We start from the raw sequence: 26,964 nt of genomic DNA on the forward strand, positions 1-26,964 counted from the left end.
ACCCTGGAAAAAAAAAAAAAAAAAAAAAAAAAAAAAAGCAAACAAAAACGAAAAAACTCTAACTGTTCAACTTCTCACCCTCTTGGCTAATTATTTCTCTTAATGAGAATGTTGTCAAATGTACACACTTGTAATCCCAGCACTCGGGAAGCTGAGGCAGAAGGATCCTGGAATGGAGGCTTTTTAGCGGTTTACTTTTTTATGTTTTGCCTGTGTTTAAGTTTATAATTTCAAACCTCTTTTGTGGGACTACCAGGGATTGAACTCAGGACCTTGCGCTTTCCAGGCAGGCGTGGCACCACTGAACTAAATCTCTGGCCAAACCTGGTTATATTTGAATAATAAAATCCCCTGCCTTTTCTTTTCTCTGCTATTGGGAATCAAACCAGGGCCTTCACATGGAGTTGCATTCTCAGCCCTCCTCCCTCTTTAAATTCCTTACTGTTTTTCTTTTACAAAAACACAATTGGAACAAATAAATATACAAGGGTATTCTGTATATGTCATACTTACCAGTGGCAAAATACAAATTTTCTTAATAGTCCTCACAGGAATAGATTATCTACCTTCTACCTTTAAAAAAAAAATGCTTCTTTGAATTCTCCACAATTTTAAACAATGGATTCTCAAAAATAAGTAATCTAAACCTACTCAAGGACTAAGACATATAAATGAAATTTGAAAAAAATGTGTACACACACACACACACACACACACACACACACAATTTACAATGTGATATTGCCCAGAAACTTCAACTAATGTGATTTGCACAATAGATTTTACTGTTTTCAAATCTACATGTAAAGTACAATTTTATATATATAGAAGACAGGGTCTTAAGTAGGTCAGCGTGGCCTCTTTGAACTTACTATATAACCCAGGCTTGCCTGGAACTCGCAGCAGTCCTCCTGCCTCAGCCTCATGAGTGCTGGGATTACAGATGTGTACCACCTTGCCTGGCTAAAATTTATTTCTTTTACTTGGTGTTTTATATTAAAGTTGGCTCAAAAAAAGTTTAACTGAAAATAAAAAATTTGGCTGATTTTTGTTTTGTTTATCTTAAGGTTTTGTGGAACTGGGCTCAAATTCAGGGGTGTTCTACTTACAACTGAGCCATACATCCACCCCTTATTTTTTGAGACAGGACTGACTGCTCAATTGCCCAGGTTGGGCTTAAACTTGACAGTCCTCCTGCCTCAGCCTTCCAAAGTGCTGGGATTACTGGTGACTGATGTGGTGCCTGATTTATTTGTTTTTTTGCTTGGGTTTTGTTTGTTATTTGTTTTGTTTTTGTACCAGGGATGGAACTCAGGACCTTGCTTGTGAGTCAGTCACAGTGCCACTGAGCTAAATCCTGGGCTGTTTGCTTGTGTTTTTGAGACAGGGTCATCTCACTATGTAGTTCATGCTGGCCTTGAATTCATTACGTAATCCAGGCTGGCCTCAAACTCTTGTCAATCCTTAGACCTCAGCCTTCCAAGTGCATGCGCCACCACACCTGGCTATTTACTTTTTTTTTTGGTACCAGGGATTGAACTTGGGGACTGTGCACTTGCGAAGCAGGCACCAGAACCACTGAGCTAAATACCAGGACCAGGCTATTTACTTTTAATACTCTCTATTCCTCCCTATATTTTTGTTGTTGTTGTTGAAATACAATACAAAGATTCTCATTTTAACCTTTTTATGTTCTCTGAGACTTAGAATCTTTATCTCTAAAACTAGAATAACAAAATGTGCCCTGTAGAACTTTTCCAAGTATTAGATTTAGTTAGATCCACCCCCGCCCCCCACCTGCTTCCCCTGTACCAGAGATTAAACTCAGGACCTTGCTCTTGTGAGGCCGGTGGGGTGCCACTGAACTAAATCCCTGGCCCTCCAAGTATTGGAAATTAGTATAAAAAAGGTAATAAGTTACACAATTGTTGGTTTTGTTTTGTTTTTGTTTTTGTTTTTTAATTTAAATTGAATTTATTGGTACATTCTAGGTAGACAGTACAGTTACATTCATTACTGGGATCTTGTACCTTTACATGCCAGGTCTTGGTTCTCATGTTTTCCCCTTGTCCCCCCCCTCCCTTCACCCCCTCCTTCCCTCCCCACCTTCAAACACTTTAATTCCATTTTTACATTTTGTTTTTGTTTTTTTGGGGTTTTTTTTTTTTTTGGTACCAGGGATTGAACTCGGGTCCTTGCGTATGCAAGGCAGTCCACCGAACCGCTGAGCTAAATCCCCAGTTACGTTATGGTTTTGTTTTGTTTTTTGAGACTGTTTTGCCAAGTTGCCCAGATTTGCTTGAACTTGGAACCCTCTTGCTTTAGCTTCCCAAATGGCTGGGATTACAGGAGTGTACCCCCACTTAAAAACAATATATGCTCTTATGATGCTTTAAAAACAGTATATGTTGTTAACTGCATTCTTCCTACTGTTTTGAGCAGTTAGTTGGTGGGGAAGTGTCACAGTTTTTTATGTTAACCCTTTACCTGTGTATATTTATCAACCCTCTGTTTTCGGAAGGATTTACTAGCATTTTCCTGTTTTAGAAAACTGACATATCTGGTCACAAACATGAGCCCTGTTGGATGTGTGTTGTGTAAAAGCAATCAGATTTAGTGCCTTCTAAGAGGAGACTACCCTGTCTTGTGCCCTTAAGTTTTATATGATTTGTTGTAGAACATCCCTTTCAAATGTATTGATATAATTGTGAACTCTTAATTGGTAGTTACAACCTTTACTAATTAATACCTGTTGTGTGGAGCCAAGGAAAGAAAGAATCTTGAAAATTAACTATTTCACAAAGCCTCTAACCCTAACAGAAACTAATGCTGTGAAAAATTTAGGAAAGGGCACTTGTATTTTGTTGTACGCATGGTGTCTTTGTAGCTCTGGACTACATAATTATGTCCCCTCAGGCTAGGAATTGTGGTACACACTTGTAATCCCAGCACTAGGGAAGCTGAGGCTGAGGCAGGAGGATCACTGGAAGTTTGAGGCCAGCCTGGGCTAATAGTGAGTCCATAGGAAGACCCTGTCTCAAAAAAAAGAAAATAAGAAAAAAAAATTCTATCACTAGAGATGACTTTGTTATAATCCAGGTTGCATGCCTCATATATAGAAAAGCCTTGATTAGCCAGGTGCCCTAGTAATAAGTAGAATTGCAGATTTCAGGAGGCAGATCTAACTTGATCATTTCTCCTGTCCTACTTTTCATATTTATCTTCTTTGGATTTTTGTTCTTTTTGGGGGCGTCTCAGGGATTGAACTCAGGACTGACCATACCGCCTGCAAGGCAAGCGATAGCACCACTGAGCTAATCCCCTCACCTTTTTAGATAGCATCTTGCTATATAGTCCAGGCTGTCCTTGAACTCACTGTGGAACCCAGGCTGGTCTCAAACTCATGGTGGTCCTCCTGCCTCAGCCTCCTGAGTGCTGGGATTACACATATGTGCCACCACACCAGGTCTTTTTACTTTTTTTTTTTTTTTTTTTGGTACTAGGATTTAAATTTGGGACCTTGCACTTGTGACGCAGGCAGCAGAACCACTGAGCTAAACCCCTGGTCCTTTGCCTTCCCTCCACCCCCACAGCTGGTCATGTTCTTACCCTTCGTTTGATAGAAAAAAATCCTTATTCTCATCTAAAGTATAGAGGAATATGTAGAGAGGGTCTGAGTATTCTTTGATTTGGAAATGTAATGTTACTAGTTTTAATCTAAATTATGGTCTATAGCTTCATAGAAATGCCAGGAGGGTAGAGGGTTTGTGAAGGTTTCATTCCTCTGCTAGAGCTTATAAGCTCAAGTGTTAACTACCTGGCCAGTCCCATAAAGGGGCTTTTAATAAGTACAACAAAGTTTTAAAAAGTTTCTGGTGTGAAGGGTATTTATTGATTGTCTCCTTCCCACTCCCACTTCTTTGATAAGTGCTATTGTTTTTCTCATTTAAATTTAAGGTGCCTCAGAAAATTTTGAGTAAATGGGAAGCCAGTGTTGGTCTTGCTGAACAGTATGATGTTCCCAAAGGATCAAAGAACAGGAAATGTATCACCAGTTCAATCAAGCTGGACAGTGAAGAGGATATGCCATTTGAGGACTGTACAAATGATCCTGAATCAGAACATGACCTGTTGCTTAATGGCTGCTTGAAATCTCTGGCTTTTGATTCTGAACATTCTGCAGATGAGAAGGAAAAACCCTCTGCTAAGTCTCGAGCTAGAAAAAGCTCTGATAATGTAAAAAGGACTAGTGTAAAAAAGGGCCTTATACAATTTGAAACACATAAAGAGGAACGGAGGGGAAAGACTCCTGAAAACCTTAGCCTAAACTTTATCTCCGGAGATGTATCTGATAATCAGGCTTCTAATGAACTTTCCAGGATAGCAAACAGCCTCAGTGGGTCCAACACTGCCCCAAGCAGTTTTCTCTTTTCTTCATGTGGAAAAAATACTGCAAAAAAAGAATTTGAAACTTCAAATTGTGATGCTTTATTAGGATTATCTGAGAGTGCCTTGATCTCTAAACGTTCTGGGGAGAAAAAGCGAGGTCTGGTGTGTAATTCAAAAGTGCAGCTCTGCTATGTTGGAGCTGGTGATGAAGAAAAGCGAAGTGATTCCATTAGTATCTGTACCACTTCTGATGATGGAAGTAGTGATCTGGATCCCATAGAACACAGTTCAGAGTCTGATAACAGTGTCCTTGAAATTACAGATGCTTTTGACAGAACAGAGAACATGTTATCTGTGCAGAAGAATGAAAAGATGAAGTATTCTAGGTATCTTGACACAAACACTAGGGTAAAAGCAAAACCAAAGCCCTTCATTGCTAACTCACATACAGACCACTTACTGGATCGTAAGACATCAGAGCCTGGAACTGACACATCTCAGGTTAATCTCTCTGATCTTAAAGTGTCTACTTTTATTCAAAAACCCAATTCAGATTTTAGAAATGATAGTTTGTCTCCAAAGTTCAACATACCATCAAGCATTTCCACTGAGAACTCACTAATAAAAAGTGGGGCTACAAATCAAGCTCTATTACATTTGAAAAGCAAACAGCCCAAGTTCCGAAATATAAAGTGCAAGCATAAAGAAAATCCAGGTATGGTAGAATCATCAGTTACAAAGGAGGACTGCAGTTTGAAATGCGGCTCTTCTGATTCTAAAGGTTCTCCTTTGGCCAGCATTTCTAAAAGTGGGAAAGTGGATGGGCTAAAGCTACTGAACAACATGCATGAAAAAAACAGGGATTCAAGTGACATAGAAACAGCAGTAGTGAAACACGTTCTGTCAGAATTGAAAGAACTTTCTTACAGATCCCTAAGTGATGATGTCAGTGACTCTGGAGCATCAAAGCCATCAAAACCATTACTTTTTTCTTCCACTTCTAATCAGAATCATATACCTATTGAACCAGACTACAAATTCAGTACACTGCTAATGATGCTAAAAGATATGCATGATAGTAAAACCAAGGAGCAAAGACTGATGACAGGTCAAAACTTGGTCTCTTACCGGAGTCCTGCCCGAGGAGACTGTTCTACTAGTAGCCCTGTAGGGGCATCTAAAGTTTTAGTTTCAGGAGGCTCCACACACAGTTCAGAAAAAAATGGAGATGGCCCTCAGGACTCCACCCGTCCTTGCCCTAATGGGAGTGACTCTGCACTATCTGGGGAGTTGTCTGCTTCACTACCTGACTTAGTGTCTAACAGAAGAGATTTCCCTCCTTCTGGCAAAAGTCGATCAAACTGTGTTACTAGGCGCAACTGTGGCAGATCAAAATCATCACCCAAAATGAGAGATGTATTTTCAGCCCAGATGGCAAAGAACACAGTGAACCGGAAAGCCTTAAAAACGGAGCGCAAAAGAAAATTGAACCGACTTCCAACTGTGACTCTTCAGGCCACACTGCAGGGAGACAAAGAGAGTAGAGGCTCAGTGAATGGCCCATCAATGGGTGGGGCAGCAGATCTTCCTAAAGAAGAACCTCTTCAATTAATGAGCCATTTAGCAAGTGAAAATGCTCATTTTTCTGATGTACATTTTGATAACAAAGTTAAACAATCTGACCCTGATAAAATTCCTGAGAAAGAACCCACTTTTGAGAACAGTAAAGGTGCGGAGCTGGACTCTGAAATGAACATTGAGATTGATGAACCCAGTACTGGTGTAAGTCAAGTAGTGCCTAAAAAGCGGTGGCAGCGTGCAAACCAAAGGCGCACTAAACCTGGAAAGCGCACTAATAGGTTTAGGGAAAAGGAAAACTCTGAGGGTGCCTTTGGGGTCTCACTTCCTGGTGGCCATATAGAGAAAGGGCGCAATGATTTCCCAGAGCATAGAACTCCTCCTTCTACAAACATACTGGAGGATTCACTAACAGCTCCAAATCATGCCAGCCACTTAGATGCAGTTGGAGCCCGGTTGAATATTTGTGATAAATCCAGTACCAGCACGGAGGTTGTGGAAAAAGAACCAGGAATTCCCAACTTGACACCACAGGCTGAACTCCCTGAGCCAGGTAAGGATTTTGGATTATTTTAGATAGGGGTTGGAGAATGTGCTGATAAATGTTGCCCTGCTAAAGTTGGTCTGTTTTAATGGAAAGATAAGCAAAGATAAACTGGGTGAGACAGCTTTATCACTTGAATACCTGGAAGGGCCTGAAATTTGAAGATTGGCTTTTCTTATATTTTCAGACATTAAGTTTTACCAGAAGACTTAAAAAAAAATTTCTTCCTTTTAGTGTTGCAGCAACTTTTTTGGGGCTGGTGGAGGCAGAGAACCAGGGCCTCACACATACTAGGGCAAGTGCTATACCACTGAGCAATGTCCATAGCTCCCAACAGCATTTTTGCTACCATTTCTTACTATTTTATTTATGTAGTACCAGGAATTGAACTCAGGACCTTGTGCTTGCCAGGCAGGAGTGGCACCGGTGAGCTACATCCCTAGTCCTTGTTTTGTTTTTTGAGACAAGATCTAACTGCAGTTCACACTGCCATGAACTCATTGAGTAGCCCAGGCTGGCCCTAAACTGTTGGCAGTCTTCCTGCCTCAGCCTTCTGAGTGCCGGAATTAATAGTCCTGAGCGCTGGAATTAGTCCTGAGCCACCATGCCTGACTTCCATGCTGTTTTCTGTAGTTGCTGCATCATTTTACAATCCCACCAGTAGTACATGACAGTTCTCATTTCTCCACACCCTTGTCAACACTTTATTTTTTGTTTCTTTGATTATAGGCATACTAATGTGTATAAGTGGTATCCCATTATGATTTTTTGTTTGTTTGTTTGCTTTTTTGAGACAGGGTTGTCAGTATGTAGTTGAGACTGAACTGGAACTCACTCACTATGTAGTCCAGGTTGGTCTCGAACTCACAGTGATCCTCCTGCCTCAGCCTCCCAAGTGCTGGGATTACAGGTGTGCACCACCACGCCCGGCCCCATTATGGTTTTGATTTGGATTTCAAACCAAATGGTTAGTGATATTAAAAATCTTTTCAAGAGTTTACTAGCCATTGGTGGATCTTTAGAGAAATGTTTATTCAAGTGGGCATGGCAGCACACTCCTGCAGTCCCAGCACTGCAGGAAGCTGAGGCAGGAGGAGTGCCACAAAAGAGTTCAGGGTCAGCTTGGGCTACTCAATAAGCTCAGCTTTAAGTACTGAGCAAGAATCTGTTTCAGGAAGGAAAAAAAAATGCTTATTCAGGTCCTTTGCATGCTTGATTTTACAATTTTGGGTTCTGGCAGTTCGTCACACATTCTAGATATTAACCACTTATTTATATGTTTATTTATTTATTTGGGTTGTTTTTGAGACAAGGTCTCACTATGTAGTTGAGATTGACCTGGAACTCACTATGTAACCCATAGTGGTCTCGAACTCACAGTGATCCTCCTGCCTCAGCCTCCTGAGTGCTGGGATTACAGGCATGTGCCACCATGCCTGGCCTTTAACCACTTTTTTATATATTCTAGATATTAACTACTTAGCAGCAGTTATATTATTTATAAATATTTCCTTCCATTCTGTAGGTTGCCTTTTCACTCTGTTGATTGCTTTGTTGCACAAAAGTTTTAAAGTCTAAGTTAAAGTAGCTGGTGGTGTCTATCCATACTCCAGCACCAAGGGAAACTGAGGAAGAAGAATCATAAGATCGGGTCTGAGTAACCTAATGAGTCTCCCTCAAAAAATAAGACTGGGATATTACCATAGTCCTCCCTGGGTTCAGTCTGTAGTGCTACCAAAAGAAAAAGGTGTAATGTAGTTAATGTAGTCTTGTTTGTTTTGTTTTGTTTCGTTTGAGACTGGGCCTCACTCTGCAGTGCAGTCTGACTTTGAACTATCCTTTTGCCTCAGCCTCCCTAGGGACTTGTGCTACCATGCCTGGCCCCTCCCTCTACCTCTTTTTCCACTTTTCATTGGAAAAACAGCTCCTTATTTCCTAATATCTTTTATTTTACTCTTTATACTTTGGGTTTTTCATATAATGGAAAATATGATATTTAACCTTGTAGGTCTGATTTATTTCACTTAACATTATGGTCTCGAGATGTATCCATTTACCTAAAAAGGCCTTAGGTTTATCCTTTTTTATGGCAGAGTAGTACTACATTGTATATGAGTATCATTTTCTTTATTCATTTTTCTGTTGAAGATCATATAGGCTGTTTCCAAGTGTTATCTATTAGAAATTGTGCTGCTATAAATTTAAGTATGCATGTATCACTATAATATGACTTTTAACTCTTTCAGGAAGATAACTAAAAGGAAAATAACTGGGTCAAATGGAATTTCTAGTTTTAGTTTTTTGAAAAATCTCCATACTGATTTTCATTGTTACTGATATTTTTTCCCCTCCTAGCCATTGCAATCTGTGTCCATTGCAATGCAATGAAGTTTTTCCTTTTTATCTCGGGGAGAGTGTGTCCCTGTGTAGTTCAGGCTGGCTTGGAACTCATGGTAGTCCACCTATCTCAGCCTCCCAAATATTGGGATTGCAGGTGTCTGGTCACTTTTTTTGTTGTTGTTGAGACAGGGTCTTACATTGTAATTCAGTCTGGTCTTTATCTCACTATGTAGTCTAATCTGGCCTTTTATCTCAGGGCCATCTTCCTGTGTCAGCCTCCCCAGTGGGAGTGCTGGGATTACAGTCATGCACTAGTCACACCTAGGGTACAATCTTTTTCAATTTGTTAACTTCATTTATATATAAAAATTCAACTCTTTTACACTTCTCTACTCCCACTTTGTTACTGATGTGACAAATCATATCTTTATGTACGTATTCTATATTCATTAACATAGTTTTATAGTTGAAGTTATTTTTATATCTTTGTTAAATTCTGTACCAGAATTTGGAATGCTTTATGCACCATTACAGTATTCAGGTTTTTTTTACCATTAAGTTTATTGGTAAACAGTACAATTACATTTATTTATCATTGGAATCTTGTACCTTTACATGATTTGTCTTGGTTCTTATTTTTCCCCCATACCCCTTCCTTCTCTTCACCCCTTCACCCTTCCAGTGTTCAGTGTAAGCTTTTAAGTTTTCTGTGCTTTCTGTTACTGTATAGTATCTTTTTGTTTCAACTTACAAGATTCCTTTTAACATTCTAAGGCAGGTCTAATGATGAACTCAGCTTTTGTGTAGGAAGTTCTATTTTCTGTCAGTTTTGAAGGGCAGTTTTGCTGAATATGCTATTCTTAGTTGGCAGTTTTTCTTTCAGCACTTTAAATATATTTTTCTAATCCATTCTGGCATGTAAAATCTCTGACAAGCAATCTGATAATCTAATGTAAGCTCCCTTTTATGTAATTAATTGTTTTTCTTGGTGTTTTCGAGATTTTCTCTTATCTAAGTACTGTATTATGAAAATTGTTTTGTTTCACTTTTTGGCAATTTAATTATTGTGTTACTCAGTATTTGAGTTCATTCTGGCGGGAGTATTTTGAGTTTTAATTTTGATGTCCTTTTCTATTTGATAAGTCTTAGGTTATTTCTTCAATTAAGCTTTCAGTCACTTTCTTTCCTTTTGTAACGTGTAATTTGTACTATAGTGATCCAGTTGTTAGTGTCTTTCTTTTTCTTTTTTTGAGGCAGGATTTTGCTGTGTGGTTCAGAGTGGCCTTGCACTCATTATTGTAGCCTAAGGTTTCCCTCAAACTCCCGGGGTTCCTCCTGCCTCAGCCACCTGAGTGCTCAGATTATAGGCGTGTATACTACGAGGTGTGTTGGTGTCTTGTAGATCCTTATGTTCTCTCTTTTTTTTTTTTCCTTCTTCTTTTCTTTTTATCCTTTGATTTTGTAACTTCAGATTACCTGTCTTGAGTTTGTGGATTCTTTTTTTGGCCTAATTGAGTGTGCTGCTGAATTCTTCTAGTAAATTTTTCAATTCATTTGTACCTTTCAGTTTCAGAATTTCTGTATAGTTCTTTGTTTGTTTTTTTGAGACAGGGTCTTACTATGTAGTTCAGATTGACCTGGAACTCAATATGTAGCCCAAGCTGGTCGCAACTCACAGCTGCCCTCCTGCCTTTATCCCTGAGTGCTGGGATTAAAGGCGTGCACCACCACACCCAGCTTGCAGAAGCTTTTTTTTTTTTTTTTTTTGGTACAGGCATTGAATTTGGGTCCTTGCACTTGTGAGGCAGGCAGCAGAACCTCCCCAGCCCCCAGAAGCTTTTTAATAAGAAGAGATTCCTTCCTGTACTCCCCCCAAAAAAGAGAAAGTTCCTAGTTGTTGATTCTTTGTGCTAGTTCCATGCTACTGAGAATTTGTTCATAAAGTCTTTTTCTGTACCAATGTCTTCAAGAGTTCTACCTAACTTACCTTCCATCAAGTTTAGTGTTTCTGTTTTAATATTTAGATCTTTAATCCACTTGGATTTTAGTTTAGTGCAAGGTGAAAGATAGGAGTCTAGTTTTAATCTTTGGCAAATTGAAATTCAGTTTTTCCAACATCTTTTTTTTTTTTTTTTTGGTACCGGGTATCGAACTCTGCTCCTTGAGCTTGCAAGGTAACCGGCAGAACCACTGAGCCAAATACCCAGCCCCAACATCATTTATGAAAGAGGCTATCTTTCCTGCAGTGAGGCTGGTTGATTCCTTTGTCGAAGATGAGGTAGCTGAGTATTTCTGGCGTTCTGATCTAGTCCACTGATCCTCGGGTCTGTTTCTTTTCCAGTACCATGCTGTTTTTATCACATTGGCTTTGTAGTATAGTTTCAAGTTGGGGTTTGTGATACCTTCTGCCATATTTCTGTTGCCTAGACTTGCTTTTGCTTTTCTGGGTCTCTTCTGGTTCCAAATTAATTTTTGGATTGTTTTCTCTATCTGTGAAATATACTGTTAGGATTTCTTTTGGGATTGCATTGAATCTGTTTAGTGTTTTGGAAGTGTGGCTATTTTCTCTATATTGGTTCTTCCTACCCAGGAACAGAGGATGTCTTTCCATTTTCTTACATCTTCTTTGATCTCTTTTTTCAGAGAGCTGCAGTTCTCATTGTAGAGGTCTTTTGCTTCCTTGGTTAGATTGATACCTAGATACTTCATTTTTTTGGGATGCTATTGTGAAAGGGATTGTTTCCCTAATTTCTCTCTCAGTGAGTCTGTTATTTGTGTACAAGGCTATTGATTTTTGAACATTTACCTTGTATCTAGCTACTCTACTGAATCTGTCCATTAAGCCTAGAAGTCTTTTGGTGGTATTTTTCTGGGTCTTCTATGTAGAGTATCAAATTGTCAGCAAATAATGAGTTTAACGTCTTCCTTTCCTATCTTCCCTTTATTTCTTTCTCTTATCTAATTGTGGCTAATGTTTCCAAAAGTATATTGAGCAGGAGTGGTGACAATGGACATCCTTATCTTGTTCTTGATTTTAGTATGAACGTTTTCAGTTTTCAACCATTTAGTATGATGTTGGTTGCTGGTTTTTCATAGATAACCTTTATCAAGTTGAGATAAGGTCCACGTATTCCAATTTTCTGTAGGGTTTTTATCTTGAATGGGTGTTGAATTTTGTTGAATGCTTTTTCTGCATCTTTTTTTTTTTTTTTTTTTTTTTGGTATTTGTCCTTGACTCTGTTAATATAGTGTATTACATTTATCGATTTACGTATGTTGAACCACCTTTGCATCCCTGAGATAAGTCTGACTTGGTTAGGGTGTATGATCTTTTTGATGACCTTCTGTATTCTGTTTGCCAGTATTTTACTGAGGATTTTTGCACCTATGTTCATTAGGGAGATTTTTCCTGTAGTTCTCTTTTTTTGGTTGGGTCTTTCCCTGGTTTTGGAATCAAAAGTAACACTTGCTTCCATGAATGAATTTGGCAGTATTGCTTCCCTTTCAATTTCATTAAAAAGTTTAAGAGTAGTAGCAATAGTTCTTCTCTAAATGTCTTGTAGAATTCTGCAGTGAAGCCATCAGGACCTGAGCTCTTTATGTCTTTTTAATGCTAAACAGTATTGGATTATATAAATGACTGTATTTTACTTATCTATCAATTGGTAGCTATTTCTGTTATTTCTACATTTTGGCCTATGAATAATGCCATTGTAAACTTTATGTGCAATATCTGCATGGATATATGCTTTTATTTCTTCTGTCTTTACACATAAGAATAGAATTTCTAAGTTACTTTGTAATTCTATATTGAATCCTTTGAGGAATTACCAGAAAATTTGTAAAGCTGTTTTACCATTTTGGGTTTCCACTAATAGTATGTGAGTTTCACTTTCTCTATGCTCACCAGCAGTTACTCATTGTAGCCATTTTAGTGGGTATAGAGTAGTATCTAATTGTGGTTCTCATTTGCATTTCTCTGATGACTAGTGATATTCAGTGTCTTTTCATGTACTTATTGGTCATTTGTATAACTTGGAGAAATGTCATCTTTGTATTTTAATTTGAGGTCTCTGTCTTTAAGTTTTAAGATTTATTTATACTAAATATGTTATTTTACTTTGTTTTCCTTTCATAACTGAGGGCTGAATCCAGAACATTGAGTTACATCTCCAGTCCCTTTTTCTTTTTTTGGTATGGGGGATCGAACTCAGGTTCTTGTGCTTGTGAAGCAGGTGGTGGCAGCACTGAGCTAAATCCCCGGCCCTCCAGTGTCCTCCCCTTTTTTTGGTACCAGGCATTGAACTCAGGTCCTTGCACTTGCAAGGCAGGCCGCGGAACCGCTGAAGTAAATCCCCAGCCCTTCCAGTCCCATTTTTAATTTTATTTTGAGACAGGATCTCACTAAGATGTTAAGTTTTCAAGGCTGGCCTTGAACTTGTATTGATCTTCTTGTTTTAGCCTCCAGAGTACTGGGATTACAGGCATATACCACCATACCTTTTTTTTTTTTTATTTTGAGATAGGGTATTGCTAAATTGTCCAGGCTGGATGTGAACTTGGGATTGTCCCATTTTAGCCTCCCAGAGCCTCCTAGTATCACAGGCATGCACCACCACATCAAGCTCATTTTTGTATATTTATATCTTACAAATTTGAATTAAGTCTGATAGTTTCTTCCATGAATTGTTTCAGATTTTCTGGGTACATGAACATGTTATCTATAGATAGAGGTGGTTTTACTTCATCTTTTCTTATTGGATTATTTTCTTTACTTTTTTGTTCTTGCCTACTTACGTTGGCCAGAACCTGCAGTGCTATGTCGAATAGATAATGAGAGAGCAGGCATCTTTATCTTGTTCCTGATTTTGGGAAGAAAGCATTCAGTCTTTTTTATTAAGTGTGATGTTAGCTTTGGTGTTTGTTTTGTTTTCTTTCAGTACTGCGGATTGAGCCCAGGGTTTTCACACTAAATCATGTCCTCAGCCTGTTTTATTTTCTTTGAGACAGTCTTGCTGTTTCCCAAATTTGGCTCAAATTTGGAATCCTCCTGCCTCTTGTCTGCTACTGTGCTGAGTTTACCAAAGTGTGCCACCATGCCCATGCTTGGTTTATTTATTTATTTTTTGTTTGGTTGTTGTTGTTGTCGTTGTTGTTGTTGTTGTTGTTTGAGACAGGGTCTCACTATGTAGTTGAGGCTGACCTGGAACTCACTGTGTAGCCCAGGCTGGTCTCAAACTCATATGGATCCTCCTGCCTTAGCTTCCAAGTGCTGGGATTACAGGTGTGCGCCACTACGCCTGGCTTGCCCATGCTTGATTTTAGAAAATCTTTCATATTGAGAAAGTTCTCCACTATCCTATTTTGTCACATTTTTTGGATGTATTTTTCTGCCTTTTGAAATAATTTCCCCCCTTTATCCATCAATATAATTATTATTACATTGATTGGTTTTTGTATTTTGAACCAAACTTGCAGTCTCACTGTAAATCCTACTTGGTCAATTATGACTTTTTTGTTTGTTTGTTTGTTGAGTGGGTTTTTTTCATCTATTCTCAGGAAAGATGTTGTTCATAGTTAATAGTGTCCACAGGGGTTGTGGTATAGATTCTTTTTAATGTGGTGCCAAATACACCCTTTATCACTGAATTACATCCCCCAGTCCTGGTAGCCCCCCCAAATGGGGATTGAACCCTGTGCCTTCACATCAAGTCTACTGGAGACTGGGTCAGGCTAAGTTCCTCACACTGGGCTTGTATTTTCAGTCTTCCTGCCTGAGCCTCCCAGATTGCTTGGATTACAGGTGTGTACCACCATAATTGACTACTCGGTAGATTTTTTTTTTTATTAAGTTTATTGGTACATTTTAAGTATGTAATACTGTTATGTTCATCATTAGGATTTTGTACCTTTACATGATGTATCTTGGTTCTTATTTTTTCCCTGTACTTGGTAGATCCTTAATGCTTTGCTAGAACTCAGTTGTGCTTCCCCACTTTATTAACTTTGGTAGGAGGACTTTTCAGTATCCCTTTTTGGGGCTAAGTAGTTTACTTTTTTTTCCCCCCTGGGGATCAAACTCGGGACCATTTGCTTGCCAGGCAGGTGCCAGCATCACATAGCTAAATCCAGGTCCATAGCTTTTTTTTTTTTTTTTTTTTTGTACAGGGATCGAACTCAGGTCTTTGCACTTGGAAGGCAGGCCCTGGAACCACTGAGCTAAATCCTGGACCCTATAGTTGACTTTTTCTTGAAATGTGAAATATGTGCCAGATTGGGAGAGAATTATTTGATAGGAGACTTATCCTTTTGTTTTCAAGTATAGATTTTTACCTCTGAGTTCTCAATTTAGTTTAAGGTCAAGGAATTTATCGCCTTCTTTTTCTACCTAGTCTTACCTTATTACTCCTAGTTCCAGTCTCCTCTAATAGACACCAAAATTCAGAGCAAATTATTCTTATTCCAGGGCATTATTGTTCCAAGTAGGATGACCTGTAAAATTATTATTGGTTTGAATGAGTAAGGTAAGCTCAGATTTTGTTGTTCTTGTTTTGTGAAATGGGATCATGCATTCCATTCTGGCCTTGAAGTCACTACTGGTATCTAGCCTATGTTGGCTTGGAACTCAGAGCAGTCTTGCCTCAGCTTCCTGAGTGGTGAGATTACAGGTGTGTGCCACCATGCCTGGCTTAAACTCAGATTAAAAAAAAATTTTTTTTGTTATTTTTGTTTTTTTGAGACAGGGTCTCACTGTGTATCCCAGGCTGACCTTGCAGTGATTCTTTGATACTGCTATAATGTTGTTAATACTTTTGAGACCTTAGAATGAAACTTGCTTTCTTCAAAAAGGATTTTAATTTGCTTTTGTTATGTGACTGGATGGATTTTCCTTTGTATCAACCTGCAAGTCTATAGGAGGGCCAGCCTATGACCATAGCTTTTTGTGTACTTGCTCTCTGTACCTCTTACCCCACAATTTCCCAAGGGTTCTTTTCCTGTGGCCTCCTAGAGGTAAAGGTGGTATGCTTCTGCTTTCTCATTACCCAGAGGATAGACCCTACTGGGGCTCCAGTTTCCTTTAAACATTTATTCCCTTCACATGAACAGGATTTCCCCAAGGCCCTCAGGACAAAAAATCAGTTTCAGTGCTGTACTTCCTTGGATTATTACTTTTCCTTAGTTTTAGGTTTGTACATAGTTCTTTCTTTGTTAATGCTTTGATTTTTTTCAGGTGATTTGTGAAACATTCTTTGTTTTCAGCAGAAGGTTTGAGCTGCTTAAGCTTGCCATTGTTAGGAAGAGTTCTTTGAGTTTTTGCCTTATATTGTTATTGTTGTTGTTATTATTATTATTACTTTGTTTTGTATTGAGATAGGACATGAAGTCCTGGGTCTGTGCTGGAAGTAGGGTATATTTGCTGAGGATCTCAGTGGTAGTTTGCTTTGGCTTTTGTTGTTTTGTGTTTGTTGTGCATCCGAGGCTTGAATGATTTATGACTCTCACCATTCATTGCTTTTGTAGTTTTTGTTTTGAATATTTACTTCTAGTATTCCAATTCTAGTATTCACATTCCTCTCTTTCTTTATACTTATTCTTTAGCTTGCCAAATCACTTCCTGTTGGCTTCATTTTGCCCATTTGTATTAGGAGTTGGATTAGGTAAATTTTCCGTATTCTTCCAACTCCCAACCCAAAAGTGTTGTTACTGGGTGAGTAGTCCAGTTAAAGGGAGAACATAGTTGGGGAGTTGTGCCAGAGGTAGAAGAAAGGGGGAAGAAAAGGAACTTAAGGAAGCATCTTCTGGTTTTAAGTCATTTCACTTGTGACTTGGTGGCTGTTTTCATTTATAGTTGTATCTGTTGTTCATTTAAGGAAAGTGCTATTTTTGTAAAGGGCCAGATAGTAAATATTTTAGTTTATATAAGCCATAAGCTTTTGTCACAGCTTAATTCTGCCTTTGTAGCACAAAAGCCATAGATTATATGTAAATAAAGGGTGACTGTATTCCAGTAAAACTTTATCTAGCAAAAAAATCCTGTTAGTAGTTTGCCAAACTGTCTTGGTTATTTACTTGTACTGAAACAAAATACCTACTACCCAAAGTTAAAGAAGGAAAGGTTTATTTCAGCTCACAGCTTGTAGAAGTTTTAGTCCATAATTTGCTGATTTCAAGTCAGGATGGCTTAGGAGAGGGGCATTGCAGAGGAGAAATGGTCCATGGTGTCCAGAAGACAGCAAAGTAGCAGTAGCAGCCTCCCTTTCCTTTTTATCCCATCCAAGCTACAAGCCTTTTGGGTGGTGCCACCCACACCCAGTGTGGGCCTTTCTATTATCTACACACAGAACTATGCTAAGCCAATAATAGTAAACTAATTTAGTCATCACACCCTTAATCTACATTTACACACCCTAGAACCGGCCACATCCTGAAAAGCCCCACCTATGAGTGCATGACACTTTGAGGGAAGCATCTAGATATAAACTGTAACACAGCACCCTAAAATGTTAAAGGATTATTCTGTAGAGTCTTGGTGGGGAGGAATGCATGTGACTGTCCAGGAACCTAAAAGATGTCAGATACAGATTTTTCTCACTTTAATTTGTAGTCTTTCATACTCAGCTAGATTCCTTGATGGCCTCAAGGAAATAGAGAGAGGACTGAAGCCTATCTTATGAGAGAGGCAAACACAAAAAGTGGGACCCTCGCCAGGCATAGTGGCGCATGCCTGTAATCCCAGCACTTGGGAGGCTGAGGCAGGAGGATCGCTGTGAGTTCAAGACCAGCCTGGGCTGCATAGTGAGTTCCAGATCAGCTCAACTACATAGTGAGACCCTGTCTCAAAAAAACCCCAAAAGCAAAACATAACAAAACAAAAAGTGGAAACCTTAAGAAGAAAGAGAACAATATCACCTATGGAACCTGCTAAGAATAGAAAGAAGCGACTAGGACTGATGTTATAATTAATTATAGGAGGAAAGGTAGTGGCAAAAGGGATTTTGGGATATATGCTCTATGCACTACTTAGAGTCAGTCCTGTTTTATTTAAAAGAACCCTAGGTCTTTTAGTTTAGACAGAGTTTTGGTTGGAGTTATGGCCTTTGACACCTTGATAATTTTCTAACTTCAGTTGGCAAGGCACTTTCCATTTTTGAACCTCAGTAACATTATAAATGAGGATATCAATACCTACTTGGCAGATCAATGTAAGGATTAGAGAGGGCTGGACATGTAGCTCAGTGGCACCTGCCTTATAAGTGCAAGGTCCTCAGTTTGATCCCTGGTAAGGTGGGAAAGATGGGACAACAACAAAACAAGTAAGGATTAGAGATTCTTGAATGTTAAGCGGCGCACCATTGACATCTCTATTATATCATATTGTTTCCTTGGGGGTTTTGTTTTTCCTGTTAAATATGTTATTGCTTGAAAGCTTATATGGAATGTCTGATGGGGTCTTAAAAGATAATCTACTTGGCTTAGAACATAAAATAATTGCCATTAACTGATGGAGGTATGTAGTATTTATTATAAGATGGGTTTTGACTTATTTTCTACCAAGACAAGTTTTTCTGATATTATTATTTGGGGGCAGTAATTGCTTGGGGAAAAACTCTCTACTTTGGGTCATCTAACATGGAAAAGTTAGGAATATTTCATTGATGTTTATGTTTTAGATAGTCCTGTGATTATATGGGGAGTGATGTAGGTAAACAATTTTGATCATTGTTTCTAACATTTATTTACTACTGTGACATCATAGCATTTGGGATTAGTTAAAAAAACAAACAAACAAACAAACAAACTTCCACATCTTGCCCTGATGAAAGGTTTTATGGCTTACTGCCATATATGGACCAAAAGCTTTTGTGAAGCTAATGCCTGTGACTTTTTTCATTTTAGTTTCAAATTCAGTTTGCTTGCTTCTTTTTCTTTCCTTTTTTTTCTGTTTTTCTTCTTTTTTTAGGGACTGGAGATAGGATCTCATTGTGGAGTTTCCTGGCTCATTGCTTTCATTGTATGGAGAGAATATCAGCAATGAATGGCACATTCAGTACAGGCAGAAACAGCTTCCTAGACTTGTGAAATGCTTCTTGCCTCTCAATTAGACCATGTCTAGTATTATGGGAGCCTCAGCTCCCATAGAGTTTACAGTATAGTAAAATGACTAATACTTTAAGTGATTTAAAACTGGGGCAAAATTTTGTAGGAAAATGGTAGTAGATACTTGTTTCCATCATTAATCAGAGCAAAAATGTTACCCAGTTGACCATCTGTATCCTATGTATTCTATGCAGCTGTGGATCAAAAATATTTGGAAAATAGAAATTGTGTTTATATGCATGTACAGACCTTGTTTTTTGTCATTCCTTGAGCAATGCAATATAACAATTATGCTTACATAAAGTTTACATTTTAGTGGGTTATTATAAGTAATCTAGAGATGTTTTGATTTAAAGTATAGGGGAGCTATGTAAATAGGCCATTTTAGGGCTTTTTTTTTCTTTTTTTGTTACTGGGGATCGAACTCTGGTCCTTGTACTTGTGAGGCAGGCAGCAAGCAGAACCACTGAGCTAAATCCCCAGCCCAGTAGACCATTTTATATTAAGGACCCGAGCATCTGTAGATTTTGTTATCTGCAAGGGTGTTGGAATCAAACCCCTATGGATACTGAAGAACTACTATACTTAACCTTCTTTCACATCCATAGCATGTCTTTTTTTTTTTTTTTTGTACTGGGGATCAAAACTCAGGACGTTGTGCTTGTGAGGCAGGCAGCAGTACCATTGACTTAAATCCCCAGCCCTAAGCATGTACTTTTTATGACATTGGGATAATGAGATACATCTAATTATTTTTTCAATCATTCTGTTCAGAAATATGTTCAGATTTTTATTACGAAACTCTGTATAATCATGTAGTACTTAATGAAGTGATTATAAAATGCTTTTAAAATTCATGTGGTAGTGCTGACTAGGTCAGTATTCTACCTAAATGTCTACCTAATAGTCTACATAATCCACAAATGTTATTTATTTATTTTGGTACCAGAGATCAAACTCGGGCCCTTGCGCTTGCAGGGCAAGCAGCAGGACCACTGAGCAAAACCCCTGGCCCTAAAGATGTAATTTAAAACAATCCATGATGTTTATTTTTATGTTACCAAGTTGGCCCTATGTATTGTACATAGCTGTGGTTCAAAAATATTTGGAAAATAGAAATTGTGTTCATATTCAGCATTTACAGACTTTTGAACTGGTGTCAGCCCATACAAAATACTGCTTTCAATTGAATCTTTTCCTTAAGGTTGGATAGGCTTGTGTGTGTGTGTTTGTGTGTGTATGTAATCATCTATTTGTATAAAGAAACAAAAATGTTAGAGCTAGGCAAGTTGCACATGCCTGTAATCCCAAAACGTGGGAAACTGTACCAGAAGGATTACTGCGAGTCCAAGGCTAGCCTCAACTATATGGATATGTGTTTTGTTTTGTTTTTTTTTTTAATACTGGGAATTGAACTCCAGTCCTTGTGCTTGTGAGGCAGGTGGTGGAATCACTGAGCTAAATCCCCAGCCCTTTTTATGGTATGGATGTGTTTTTTTTGTTTTTTGTTTTTTGTTTTTTGTAGCTTCAACTATAGAGTGAGACTGCTTCAAAAAAATGGAAATCAAACAAAAACACCCCCAATCTACACCATACACCACCTTTGAAAAGAGATAAAGTTGCACCGGGCGTGGTGGCGCACGTCTGTAATCCCAGCACTCGGGAGGCTGAGGCAGGAGGATTGCTGTGAGTTCGAGACCTCCCTGGGCTACATAGTGAGTTCCATGTCAGTCTCAACTACATAGTGAGACCCTGTCTCAAAAAAGCAAAAAAAAAAAAAAAAAAAAAAAAAAAAAAAAAAATAAAAAAAAAAAAAAAAAAAAAAAAAAAAAAAAAAAAAAGAAAGGAAAGGGATAAAGTTACATTTTGAGTCTCTTTCTGCTAAAGCTGGAATCTTTTTGTTAGGTGGTTTCCTATCTTGGTACTTTTGAGAGTGTGGGGATGATTTCATGAAGAGAGTGGGTTTTCCTGTAGCTTTTTAGTTAGTACTGAATATATTTCTCCTTTTAGCTGTGCGGTCAGAGAAGAAACGCCTTAGGAAACCAAGCAAATGGCTTCTGGAATATACAGAAGAATATGATCAGATATTTGCACCTAAGAAAAAACAAAAGAAGGTACAGGAGCAAGCACACAAGGTATGTCCCAACATTTCAGCAGTCATTGGTCCTCAGAAAATAGCTACAGTATTTTTCTTTTAAGAGACAATAATTTTCTTAACTGGAATTTTTTTTCATTTTCTTATTATTCATTCAAGAAATATAGTAATGAGTCTACATATTGTGAGTTGGTGTGTATACATGTACATATAATTTTTCCTTTTTTGTTTTTTTTGGTGGGTTCCAGGGATTGAACTCTGGACCTTGCTCTTGTGAGGCAGGCACCAGAACCACTGAGCTAAATTCCTAGCCCTAATTTTTCCTCTTTGCTTTTAAAGAGTATTTAGTGATGTAGGAATACTTTGTGCTACAATGTTATAAATAGAATAGTTGAGTGTGGTGGCACACACCTGGGATCCCAGCACTTAGGAGGCTGAGGCCAGGGGATCACTGCAAGTTTGAGGCCATGCTGGCTTACATAGTGAATTCAAGGCCTGTCCGAGCTACATAGTGAGACCCATGTCTCAAAAAACAAACAAACAAAAAACCAAAAAAAAAGAAGGAAACATAGGGTAGAAAATAAAATACATTGGCATGGTTTCGCATGCCTATAATCCCTGTACTCTGTGAAGCTGAAGCAGAAGGATTACAAATTTGAGCCCCTGCCTGGTGACTCAGTGAGACCCAGTCTCAAAATTTGTGTGTATCTGGGGATATAGCTCAGTACTGTGCCCTGCTTTCCCTGGGAAAAAATATTTTTTTGGTGTTACTAGGGATTGAGCCAAAGGCCTTATACATGCTAGGCGTGCACTTTACCACTATCCTATATCCCTGACTTAAAAAAAAAATTTTTTTTTTTTTTTTTTTTGGCATTGGGGATGGAACTTGGGGACCTAGCACTTGCAACACAGGCGGCAGCACCACTAAGCTAAATCCCTGGCCCTAAAATTTGTTTTTAAGACAGAGCTGCATGAGTTGCCTAGGCTGGCCTTCTGCAGTTCTCTTGTCTCAGCTTCCCAAGTAGCTGAGCTTACAGGTGTACTACCGAGCCAAGTTTGTCCCGTTTTAAAACAAATATAACTTATTTATTCTGTTTTAAAATTAAATTTCTTTAAACTGAAGTATTTTAAAGTACATTGGGCGGGCAGAAGAAAAAGAAGAAAATGGAAAAAAAGAAAGTAAATTAGAGGGATTTTGGTTTTTGTTTTGTTTAGATTGAACCCAGGACCTTGTACATGCTAAGCAAGTGCTCTACCACTGAGCTACATCCCTAATACAAGAGGCATTTTAACACTATATTTTAAAATACTTTAATATGTACCTGTAAAAAAATATGAAGTTTTCTTTATAAGCAGCTTAACATTTTTATATCTTATAAAATCAGCTTATCTAATACTGGAGTATGGAATATCTACTTTCTATACTTTTGTGACTGCTTTCTCATGGGTATCATGTATCTTTTTATTTATTTATTTATTTTTGTACTGGGGATTGAACTCAGGTCCTTGTCCTTGTGAGGCAGGTGCCAGAACCACTGAACTAAATTCCCGGCCCAGTATCATATATCTTGTTTCTCTGTTCTGTTCCCTTTGATATCAAGTTACAGATAATAAATATTGTGTCATATACTGCATGGCATTAGATGGTATAGAGTATCCTCTTTCCATAGTGGGGCTGATTCATTCTCTCTGTCTGAGGTACTGGAGATAGAAGATGGAACTTAGGGCACCCTGTGCTAAACGTACATTGTACCACTGAGCTGTATGACCAAAGCCCCTTTTTATTTTTAAAAAATAGTTTTAGTTTCAACTTATTAATCATCTTGTGAATAATTGGCATGGTTACTGCAGATAAAGTCATTGTAGAATCTACACTGCTTTTTGCCAGCACCACCATTAGCCTTTTAACACCCTGTACCCACTTCATTCTGTCCTTGTATTTCTTTCACTGTTTTCTTAAGGTTTTCTCACATAGACTGCGTGACAAGTCTATGTTTGGGGTTATTTTCCTTGACATCATCCTAGCAATCATAAACTACACCAAAGCTAATTGTTTTACCATCACCAAAATGGGTTCTAATTCAGATGTAAAAATGACATCCATTGTAATTTTGTATATTTTGGCTGGTTTCCCCCAAATTTGGTCTTATGTACTGTTGCTTTCCCAGAGTGAAAAGTATTTAATGAACATTTGTTACCGCTGAAGAAGTAGGCTGATCATGAACTTCATGGTCCAGATAGTTATTATATTTATGATGTTGGTAGATGATCGGGCAGACGGGAAGGAAAAGTGGCTCCTACTTATTTGTTTATTATTTGGTACCGGAAATCCAACTTACGATCTTGTGCTTGTGAGGCAGGCACAGTGCCATGGAGCTAAATCCCTGGCCCAGGCTCATTTTTATTTTTGAAAAATGGTTTTGCTATATTGCCTACTCTAAACTTGAGCTGATGATCCTCCTGCTTTAGTCTCCACAGTAGCTGGGATTATAGGCATGTGTCACCATACCTGACTTAATACTCCTCTCCTGAAGTTATTTATTACCTAACCCCTTTTGATAAAGCAGTAGTATGTATGTAATTATTTTGGTTCCAAAGAAATATCCTGTTTTTCAGTGGCCATTTCTCTGGGTGGCTGGTTGGGTTAATTAATTAACTGTAACTTAGGTTGACCTTGATCTAACTGTATAACCCCACCTGCCCTCAAACCTCCTGCCTCAACTTCTTGAGTACTGAGATTGCAGGTGTGTGCCCCTATGCCGGGTTCTCTGTTGTTTTTATTTAAAAAATAACCAGTCGGCTGAGGATTTAGCTCATTCGTACCACCGCCTACCTCACAAGTGCAAAGACCCAAGTTCGATCCCTAGTACCAAAAAAGAGAACAGAAACACCCAAGGAAGGCCTTTCTTTATGTCAGTAATTTCGTTAAGGGATTCAAAATGAGGACATTTTTATTTTATTTTTTCTCCTACTTTTAGCTAATATTCTTGGGCTGAACTCTGAAATACTGTTCTTGAAAGGAAAAATGAATACTTGTTTATTTCCTATTAATTATTGGTAGTTTTATTTTTTATTTAAAATTTTTTTTGGTACTAGGGATCAAACTCAGGACCTTGGGCTTGTGAGGCAGGCAGTGGCAGCATTACATCCCTGGCCCTATTTTATTTTTATTTTCTAATTACTAGTAGTTTTAATTGGTAACAATGGGTAAGTTTTTTTCTTTTATTAGATTACCATTGTACGTTTAAGCATCAGTATATCTCAGTCACACTGCTTTTTTTTCATTTGTTTAAATTATGGTTAACTATATATTATAAAACTTAACCATATAAGTGTTTTTGAGTGTATAGTTTTGTAACATTTAGATACATTGTTATGCAAACCATCACAACCCTTTAGCTCCAGAACATGTCTGTCTTCCTAAATTGAAATCCAGCACCTAGTAACCAATACAATGATTCCCTTTCCCCTTTATCCCATGGCAACCACCATTCTGTTTTCTTTCTGTGAATTTTGTTTTGTTTTGTTTTGTTTTTTGTTTTTTTGAGACAGGGTCTCACTATGTATTTCAGACTGCTCTGGAACTCACTGTGAAGCCCAGGTTGGTTTCGAACTCGCAGCGATCCTCCTGCCTCAGCCTCCCGAGTGCTGGGATTACAGGCATGTGCCACCACACTCGGCTTCTTTCTGTGAATTTTATTCTTAAAGAAACATATTGGTGAGGGGCCAGGCATTTAACTCAGTGGTTCTGCCACCTGCCTAGCAAGCACAAGGACCTGGGTTCAATCCCCTGTACCAAAAAATAAAAGATACATATTAGTGAAATCATGCAATACTAATAGTTTTATATTTGGCCTCTTTCTCTTAGCATAATGTGTTCAGGGTTCATTCATGTTGTAACTTGTCAGAGTTTCATTCCTTATTGAGTGTATTCTTTTTATCAAATTATAACAGTTTTGGCCTGTGGATTCTATTTATATATTTCATTCTTAGGTAAGTTCCCGCTGTGAAGAGGGAAGCCTTCTGTCCCGATGTCAATCTAGTACTCAGAATAAGCAGGTGGATGAAAATTCTTTGATTTCAACGAAAGAAGAGCCTCCAGTTCTTGAAAGGGAGGCTCCATTTTTGGAGGGGCCCTTGGCTCAGTCAGAACTTGGAGTTGGTCATGCTGAATTGCCACAGCTCACCTTGTCTGTGCCTATGGCTCCAGAAGTCTCTCCGAGGCCTGCTCTTGACTCTGAAGATTTGCTTGTGAAAGCACCAGGTAAGGTTGGGATGGGTTCTCAGTATGTAAGCAGATATAATTGGAGAGAGCAAGATATTTGTACTATATTTTGATGTAAAGCTAACAGTTTAACTAACTATAGTAATCTATTTTCTCCCCCTGGGAAGTGCCTAAAATGGTCAGTTATTTAGTAGTATCTTACCATGAATATATTTGTGATACACTTTCAAGAATGTATATTTTTAAAACTATCTTGCTTACTCCATTGCTACTTTTCGTTGTTGATCAGCCACCATGTGAATCTACAGCCAAGGATAAAATTTGGGGAGCAGCAGTGCACACTACTGTAATAGCCACTTGAATCCAGTGTTTCAGACACTAATTCCACCAATTCCTGTGTCACTTAGGAAGTTGATTAACCCCTGAATTTTTTTCCTTACCTATAAAATGGATATTGTAATAATATATAATATTGTAAATTTGAACAAAAAATATTCCCTAGAAGTTAATTACTAGTGTTTTCTCAATTTATCATGGTTTATTTACATACATGTCACCTGATAGAGTTAGATTCAAACATATTTTCTCATTCAGATTTTCATTTGGATTTCAGCCAGCCAAGTAAAAGGAAAAATTCTTCTCTTTGTGGTTCTGTGGTGCCACAGCAGAGCAAGTGCTAGGCAAGTGTTCTGCCACTGAGTTCATCCCTAGCCTGAAAAGATTTTTAAAAGAGTGGGAAATATAATTACTGGTGTTTGTTTTTGATGATGTTGTTTTTAGTACTGGGGATTGAACTCAGGACCCCTGCACTTGGGAGGCAGGCAGCAGATGCACTGAGCTATCCCCAGCTATAATTAACTGTTTTAATACATGTTTACTGCTAAATCTAGTTATTAAGCTGTTTTATGTAACTATGAACAGTTTGCTAAAGTAATCGCCTTTTATTTATTTAACTTAGACTTATTTAGGGATGAAGCAAATAGTTGTAATACTGATCCGTGTATTCCTAGAATCCAGGTCCTCCTCTACTTCTTTGGTCTGTACCACCAATGAATTCCTACTATAAATGTAGTTCAAGCTTTCTCCTTTGATTATCCTGTGGTTTAAATAATCAGTATGTGTAAAATATCAGTATGGGCCAGAAATTTAGCTCAGTGGCTCCACCACCTTCCTTGCAAGGAGAAGGACCCAAATTTGATCCCTGGTACCAAAAAAATAAACTAAATAAAATATTAGTATGCAGAAGAACATCCTCACGTTAGATTTTGTCTTGAAATCTATTTAGTGGTTTTATTTTAAGTAATATATTAAAATCCTCATCTTGTCCCTTCTTATAAGATGATGAAGAAAATGCAAATAGTCTTGTGACTTGCTGTGTTATAGTGTTTAAAATTACCTTATACCCAGTTTTTAAATCACCTAATGAAAAGATGTGTGCATTTCAGGAAATTATGAAAGTAAACGTCAAAGAAAACCAACAAAGAAACTTCTTGAATCCAATGATTTAGACCCTGGATTTATGCCTAAGAAGGGAGACATTGGCTTTTCTAAAAAGGTATGTTATTTTTGTCAATTCTAAAATAGAGTTAAATCCAGTAAGTTGAATTTTACAACTGACCTTTTTAGTGATATTTGTAACATTGATAAACATATACAGTAGTCCTCCCTTATTCTCATTTCACTGTCCACAGTTTC

General features: G+C 38.1%; 1 protein-coding gene across 4 annotated transcripts in view; it reads left to right on the forward strand.

The window, feature by feature from the left end:
• Nsd1 (nuclear receptor binding SET domain protein 1) overlaps positions 1 to 26,964 on the forward strand; it is a 141,287-nt gene that overhangs the window by 54,972 nt on the left and 59,351 nt on the right. For all 4 annotated transcript variants that reach the window (XM_010622071.3, XM_010622072.3, XM_010622070.3 and 1 more), the window contains exons 5-8: positions 3,958 to 6,520; positions 20,960 to 21,084; positions 25,038 to 25,308; positions 26,715 to 26,824. In XM_010622071.3, the coding sequence (XP_010620373.1) occupies positions 3,958 to 6,520; positions 20,960 to 21,084; positions 25,038 to 25,308; positions 26,715 to 26,824 (3,069 nt within the window). The remainder of the gene's footprint in view (positions 1 to 3,957; positions 6,521 to 20,959; positions 21,085 to 25,037; positions 25,309 to 26,714; positions 26,825 to 26,964) is intronic.

This window comes from Fukomys damarensis, unplaced genomic scaffold (assembly GCF_012274545.1).
Source record: "Fukomys damarensis isolate Sample0158 unplaced genomic scaffold, DMR_v1.0_HiC HiC_scaffold_9, whole genome shotgun sequence".
NCBI lineage: Eukaryota > Metazoa > Chordata > Mammalia > Rodentia > Bathyergidae > Fukomys > Fukomys damarensis.